At 39.3% G+C, this 8,164-nt stretch overlaps 1 protein-coding gene across 1 annotated transcript in view; it reads left to right on the top strand.

Annotated features, from left to right (window-relative positions):
- Nucleotides 1–4,215: 4,215 nt before the first annotated feature.
- TMEM27 (transmembrane protein 27) overlaps nucleotides 4,216–8,164 on the top strand; it is a 32,285-nt gene continuing 28,336 nt past the window's right edge. Inside the window, exons 1-2 of the mRNA XM_012638707.1 lie at nucleotides 4,216–4,526; nucleotides 4,848–4,906. Of these exons, the coding sequence (XP_012494161.1) occupies nucleotides 4,469–4,526; nucleotides 4,848–4,906 (117 nt within the window). The 5' untranslated portion in view covers nucleotides 4,216–4,468. The remainder of the gene's footprint in view (nucleotides 4,527–4,847; nucleotides 4,907–8,164) is intronic.

Here is an 8,164-nt window from a genome sequence, read left to right on the forward strand (position 1 = left end):
GATGAAACAGAATAATCAGGCTAACAATTTAAAAGGAACATTGGCCCTCCCTACCTTTCGCTTTATTGCAGGTAAATAGAGCCTACATATCCCTACATGCTTTTATGAGTCTGATGAACTTTAAAAGGCATCTTGCATGAATCAAAAGAATGACAGTGTTTTCTTTTCATGTGATCTCATGTTTTATTTACCACCCAGAGTGGTAGATCAATAGCTACATGCCCAGAAGCTGCTTTTCAATAGTGTCACGGAGTATAAAACACTTGGAGAAATCAATTTCTTTTTTCTGTTTCAGGAGACTCAGTGCCCTTTTGTGTTGTTCATGGCAACAGTAATCTGAACTTTTTGTCTATGTTCTCTAAACTCTGAATATTTGGAAGTAAATAGTAACATACAGTGATTGAAATGGCTTTATTTGTTGTCATTACCATGGTTACTAATAAGTTATTAAGCTCCCCATATGTGAAACTGCTGAAATGAGCATTTTATGAAGCAAGTTACATAGATGTGAATCCTCTGGAAGTTTACTACTTAAAACTTGCACATCAAGACAAACACTAAAGTTGTGCACGATTTGAAAAGTGTAAGGAAGTAAAGATAGTCTGTTGAAAGGCAAGAACCCTTGTATCTAGTTCCGTTTTCTATCTATTTTATTGAGATCTCTATCAAGCTATTCAACATTGAATTCGTTTTCAGTACCTTCTATGTGACAGGGAACTTGTGGTGTCTTCATATTTGAAGTCAAGTTATTGGACATGTCTCATATTTGTTATTTGAGCTTTTGTCTTTTTATTCATGACAAGACCTATAAAAGTCTGTATTTTTGAATTATTCCATTTTTGGCTGCTGTTTCTTTTTCTGTTTCAAATACTTTGATAAGCAATTACTGGGATATCAAAAAAATTAAAACCGTAACTATAACCTATTTAGAAAATAAGAATGAGATCACTGTACATCTATACATCTTATGTCATGTGGCCAGAACAGTACTCCAAGGAAAATTCATAGCCACAGATATTGTCATTATTAACTGAGAAATTTTTTAAAACAAGTCTATTAGCTAACGCAAGTGTTATTAAAAGAAGAAAACAAGTATAGTGACCACAGGAGCCAGGACTTAATAAATGTAAATAAGATCGATGAATCAAAGCAGAAAGAATAGTATTGTAAATTAGATCCAAGATCTTGTTCTTTGAATAAATAACAACAAAAATAGATAAACCTCTGGTAAGTATTATGGAAAATGAGAAAAATCAATATACATACTAGAAAATATGAAGAGAGCATAGCAACAAATGTAGATATTTTATGGGAGATAGTCTATAAACTCCATGAAAATACTGGAAAATCTTAACAAAATGAATTTTTTCTTGGAAATTGTAAACAGCCAAAATGGACTCACAAAGAAGTATAAAACCTAAAATAAATGATGATGTAAGAAATGAAAATTTTTGTCCTGGGTAGATAGCTCACATCTGTAACCCTAGCATTTGAGAGACTGAGGTGGGAAGATTACTTGAGGCCAGGGAACCAGCCCAAGCAGCAATAGTGAGATCCCATCTCTACTAAAAATAGAAAAATTAGCCAGGTGTGGTGGTTCACGCCTATAGTCCCAGCTACTGGGGAGGCTGAGGCAGGAGGATTGCTTGAGCCCAGGAGTTTGAGTTTGCAGCGAGCTATGATGACGCCATTGCAGTCTACCCCAGGCGACCCTGTCTCAAAAAAAAAGAAAAAATGAAAAATTTCAAAGAACTCATCCTCTAAAATACACGTGGCCTAGATTCTTCACCTTTGAACTGTTTATTTCTTATATGCATTATAAATATTTCTAAACATAGAAAATATTAGAAACCTTTCTACATCATTTTCAAGATGATAATGTAAAGGCTAGGAAAATAAAACTTCAAGAATCAGCACTTGAAAAGGAACCTACATGATATTATTAAAAGAAAATAGGTCTAAAAATCCTATGGGAAAACCCAACAATTAATTCCAGCAGCATATTAAAAATAAATTTCATAAAACTGTTTTAAGGATTAAATCAATGTAAAGAAATTTATTAATATAATGCACCAAATGTTAAAAATCGTTTGGTGATATTAATACATACTGAAAAGGCAGTTGATAAAATGCAACATCAATTACTGATAACAATTTTTAGTAATTAGAAATAAAAGAATACTTTTATCACATGACACATCATTTTTAAAGAGACTCACCAGATTCCGTGGAGTAGCAGCATTCCCATTAGAGTAAGAAAGAAGAGAATGGTCGTTCCTATTTCCGTCTTTACATCGCTCTGTTCTGATATTGGCACTACAAAGAAACAACACAACAAGAACATCATGCAAGAACATACAGAAGACCGAAGGCTAAGGAAGGCATGTTTCCACTGTTAAAATATATTAACATTGGTCATCCATGCTGTTGATATTATGGGTGTTTCCTACTTTTCTCTTTTTGCTTGTCTGTGTTGGCTATAAAGAATTTCTATTGCTCTTTTTTTCTATCATTGTTAAAATGAGACAACAAACATCGAGGAATCATCACTGAAAAGAGAAAAGATGGTCTTTTCTTTTCAAACGAATGGCTTACACTAAGACTCAGTATTTTACTATCTTCAATTCTAGTTACATAGATGACTAAGTAAAAGCGTATGGAGAAATTTGTCACTTTTGTGAAATGCAAAACTAAAGGAAAGCTGCATTGGATTTCTATGTTCGTAACATGGCTTTGTTTCTTGATGCAGATAAAATGCTTTGTTATGAACTCCATCTCTATGTGTCTTGACTTTTCCTTCCCATGATGACTTTATCTAGTCTAACATTTCCCAAGGTGACTTCATCTAGTCTGACTGTCTTTTTAGGGGTTAGTTAAGTGAGCTCTCTCTTCTGGAAATTTCCATTCACCTAATAGTGAAATTGCTAGAACGGCTGGGCTAACTTCTGGCTCCCTCTCCCTCTAGTACAGCTTTTCCTGACTCAGTGTTTTTGCAAGCAAGGTGAAGGAGATGAGAAAAAGCTTCCTCAGATGGATTTAGCTAACAGAAATGAGTCCTTTACCATAAAATACCATCTTTACTAGGAGGGGGAAATGATACGTCTCTCCGAGTGCTGCAGAAGTGTCATTATTGATATTTTCCTCATGGTCGCTTAAAAAATCCAATTTTTCTATTAAATATTTAACATCAGGCTCACCAAGTGTAATTCTGCCATTCATGATTTTCAAGGAACGAGGTGGAATCTGGACTGAATTCATGAAGAGGCAGCATGGTAGTGAGCAGAGCCCTGACACCGACCCTCTGGGGGGCGTCTAGTGGCATCTGTGGAATGCCCACCAGGAGAAAGATTCTTTTACACTCATCATCTTAATCCTCAGAGCACCTCTGAGGTTTTGTTGCGATTTCAGTTTTTACCGATGATGACCAGAGACACCATGCAGTTCGGTGTGGTGGAGACAGGGTTCAAGTGTAAGTCAGCCTGGCTGGTAAAGTGACACCCTTTCCATTCATCCATTGCTGCCAAAGACTTCAACACGGGAGCCTCAGTTCCCTCCCATGTGAGGTGATTATAACAACAGCGACCGTGAAGTGTTGTTTTGAGGATCAGAGAAATAATCCAGTGAGCCCAGTTCAGGGTAGGTAGCTCTTAATCACCGTTGTATTCCTGCACTGACCAATGTAGTCACTAGCCACGCGTGCCTCCTTAAAGTAAATTAAATTAAACTAAGCGAAAAATCAGTTTCTCAGTAGCACTAGTCCCATTTCGAGGGCTCAGTAGCCACCTGTATCTAGTGGCTACCATATTGGATAGCACAGACATAGAACATTCCCACCATCAGAGAATGTTCCATTGGACACCACTGCTCTATATCATTAGCTTTGATTTTACACAAGTGCCAGACCTTAGGGATGAACGAAACCATTCCCTTTGTTTGAAGTGGAAGCTCTCCTGGATGTTTACCTGCTGTGGTGAGAGTCAGGTGAGGGCATTCTTGGAAGACATCCTTTGTTTCCCAGAGATAGAAAGGAGTCACTTTGGTTTCCTAAATTAAGATAGCCTATCTATGAACCAGATATTTTAGCCCCGAAAAGGTGGAAAGTTCATGCAAGGAAAATCTCCAGAGAGGACTCAGTGCTGTCCACCGTGCGCTTAACCACACGACCACAGAAGGGGTGGGGGAGGATTCCAACTTAGAGACAGCAGAGGAAACATTCTTTTGAGGTAGAGTCTGTAAAAAAACAACTAATCTTCTTTTCAAATAGATTTTTGTAAATAAGTGACAGGAGATGGGCTGCTTTTATAGAAAGTATTAACCCAAATGATGGTTGTTAATCATTAAACGTGTTAGATGGTGGTTGGCTTGTTTCTCTGATATTCTAATCCGGGTCACAGAATGGCTAAGGCAGCTTTAAGTGCAGGGTGGATTTTTTTTTCTCAGTTTGCCTTGTGTTTTCCACTCTGAAACAATGTTGTGGCCACTCTTCATTCTGGTGACTGCTATTCATGCTCAACTCTGTCACCCAGGTATGTAGCCTTGAACCTTAAAAATAGGTTAGCAGTTTTCTGAATGATTGACAAGTACATTGACTGAAAGAACTCTTTATTTTTCTAAATCTGCAGATGTGATGTGGCTTGAAAGTTGGGGTCATAACTGTTTGATGAGTTTGAAAGAAAATTTAAAACCATTTATGATGATTTCTTTTCAACTTTCAGGAGTATTCGGGGTAGCTTAATTGTAGTTCTGTGTTCTGTTGTTTTGAGTTGACGTAAATATTAGAATTTATCACGCTTCGTTTTGACGGATCTTATCACCATATTCCGCTCTTTCTTTTTTCTTTCTGGCAGGTGCAGAAAATGCTTTTAAAGTGAGACTTAGTATCAAGACAGCTCTTGGAGAGAAAGCAGTAAGTGGCGCACCCGAGTGTTTATTTTAAATTTTGTTTGCTAATAATACCCTTTCTCTAATAACGGGCCTCTCTGCATAGTTAATCTCAAATTAATTATTTGTAAAGACTTCAAATCTGATCTTTTCTTAAAGCAAAGATAGATTATAGTAAAACAGAAATTGTTAATAAAGTAGGTTTGCCTAAAAGTATTTAATCTGCACTGTATGCTAGAAAATATGTGAAGGTTTGTATTACACAAAACAATTTAGAAAACGAACATCTCAACCCGGCCTGGTGGAGCAAAAGGGCTTTTGTCAGTCTCAGTTTTCTAGTCATTGAAAAGAAGGGGCAATTCTACCCACATAAGGTCTTTTGTAGCCCCAAATTTTCCAATTCCAATGTGAATTTCCTCAATTCTCAATTTTCAAAGTAACAATATGAAACATATGCTTATGAAATGGAAGTTAAAAAATACAGGAACAGTAAACACCATTGAATTAATAAGACAATATCGTCTAATTCTAGTTTCCGTTTCCCAGTGTGGCCTGCAAAATTTTTTTCCCGTTAGAAGGCGATATTAACATGCCTCGGGCTAGAAACAACAACAAAAAAGAGTGCTAAAAAACTTAGAGATATTCTGTTTTCAGGCCAGTCCACCAATGTATTATTTTATTATTTACTTAATGAGTAATGATTGCTGTAACAGCCAGCATTTATTCGGAACTTAGTTTACGTTCTAGCTGGGACCCTCCTGAGCATTTTACTCCTATCAAGTCATTTAGCCCTTGCAACAACCCTTTGAGGAAGGTAGTACAGGTATTTCCATTCCCACTGGATGGATGAGAAAACTGAGGTGCAAAGAAATTAAGTAACTCGCTCAAGATCTCAAGTCAGCAAGTCGCAGAGGTAAGATTTGAATCCAGACAAGTCTGACTGCAGAATCCACTCTCTCTGCCAGTGTGTAGGGTGGCTTATCCCAGGATCCTCTGATGCAGGCACCATGCTTGATGCTGGGGATGCAATGGCAATTAAAATCAGGCTTGTCCTTGCCATCGTGGAGCTTATAGTAGTGGGAGAATCGGTCATCCATTAGATATTCAGTAAACCAAATGCGAACGTGCAATCCTCACAAGTATTAAGGAAGGGGAAGTACAAAGGGGCTTTGGCTTCATCAGGGACCTCAGCACTTGGCACTTGCTGTGAGTCTGAAGCATGAGGAGAAGTGAACCAGGGGATAAAAGAAGGAAAGGCGGAGGGAACAGCATGCGCAAAGGCTTATCACAGGAAAGAGGTTGGTGAGAGTGAAGGACGGAAAGAAGGCCGAGATAGATATCTGGAATTGAGGCAGTGAGGAGGAACTTAGAAAGAAAGGAGGGCCTAGGCCAAGGACTAAGTGGGCTGTGTTGGGGAGTTTTGTTTCGAAATGAGGGGAGCATTCAAGGGCATCAAATCTGTTGAGAGGCCAAGCCAGATGAAGACTGAAACATGCTCATGGCATTAGGCAATGTGGAGGTCAACGGTGGCTGTAGAGAGAGATGCTTTGTGGACTAGCACAGCTGGAAGGCAGATAATGGAGACAGTTAAAAATAATGGGCAGAAACGCAAGTGTAGACAACTCCTTGGAGAATTTTGGCTGTGAAGGGCAGGAGAGAGACAGCAATAGGTGGAAGAAAAGAAGATTGAGTGAAGTGATTTGTCTTTGCTGTTGTTTGAATGGAAAGACTTGAGCGTGGTTAAAAACCAATGCACAGGGCCGGGCGCGGTGGCTCACGCCTGTAATCCTAGCTCTCTGGGAGGCCGAGGCGGGCGGATTGTTTGAGCTCAGGAGTTCGAAACCAGCCTGAGCAAGAGCGAGACCCCATCTCTACTAAAATTAGAAAGAAACTAATTGGACAACTAAACATATATAGAAAAAATTAGCCGGGCATGGTGGCGCATGCCTGTAGTCCCAGCTACTCGGGAGGCTGAGGCAGGAGGATCGCTTGAGCCCAGGAGTTTGAGGTTGCTGTTAGCTAGGCTGACGCCACGGCACTCTAGCCCGGGCAACACAGTGAGACTCTGTCTCCAAAAAAAAAAAAAAGCAACGCACAGGCCACCAGTAAGAGTGGAATACACAGAAGAGAGGGGGAAACTAGTATTGTTTAGATCCTGAGAAGGGCCGAGGGGAAGCGTTCCTAATAGAGGTGGAGGGAATAGCCATTGATAGGCATAGGCGTGGCTGGCACTTCAGGGGAGAGGTGAATAGGACCTGTGTCTATGCAGGGAGCTTTGTGTCTTGGTGTTAGGAGGATGGGAGAGCTTAAATTGATGACTCGAGATATATTTATGAATTATGAAGCAATTTGAAGGCATTCAAGTGAGATGTGAGGTCAGGTTTGAAATAGTCACGTGGCCCATGAAAGACAGAACTGATGAAGAAACCTAAGGGATTCCCAGGCAATTTAGGGGTAGGTCATCATGAATTTAGCGTTAAACCAACTCACCTGTTTTGTGATTTTCCCGAGTTACGTTGATTACTTGCCTAAAATATGGGGTTTTTAGATGTGTGTAAAAACCAAGGTGAGCTGGGGACATTTAGGGCCTTGGCATAAGTGTTACTGAAATGAGGAACCAAGGAATTTGAACTGATGGATAAGTATATGCAATTAATATGCACCACTTGGTATGCGAAGCCACATGTGGGAATACAAAGGTGTGTTCAATTTCACACATTGAGCACCTATTATGTGTCAAGTATATGCACGACAGGTAGCTAAGCTACTATGAACGTTCTTGTACACATATTTTCCATATGCTTTCTCTGTTGGGGATATTTGTCCAGGAGTAGAATTGCTGGGCCATAGAGTATACAAATGTTTAGCTTTAATATCTCTGTCCTTCTCCTGTCTTAAGTTGTACATTTTCTCATCACTACATGTGCTCAATTCCTTTTATGAGGGAAGCCTGTTTCTTTGACACGTTTTGAATGCCCTAGTAGAAATATACTATGGTCAATGTCCAATCTTTCAATCTTTTCACACTTATCCAAGATAAGTTGGTTCCACTAGCAGGATACCCAACCTGATCTAGAACTGTGTCAATCCTGTCCTGATCTAAATAGCTCCCGGCTTTGTTCTGTGACCAAAACTGGACTCCTACCCAGCCATTTTATGCTCTTGTTTTTAAGAGGAATCAATGTAAGGACAGGAGATCAGGTCAAATCACCCCAAAGATCTGAAAAGCAACTTAAATTCATGTGCCAAGGAGAGCTGGCTAGCATCTTCATTTGCATTTGCT

The sequence above is a fragment of the Propithecus coquereli genome, unplaced genomic scaffold (genome assembly GCF_000956105.1).
Source record: "Propithecus coquereli isolate 6110/MARCELLA unplaced genomic scaffold, Pcoq_1.0 Scaffold132, whole genome shotgun sequence".
In the NCBI taxonomy this organism is placed as follows: Eukaryota; Metazoa; Chordata; class Mammalia; order Primates; family Indriidae; genus Propithecus; species Propithecus coquereli.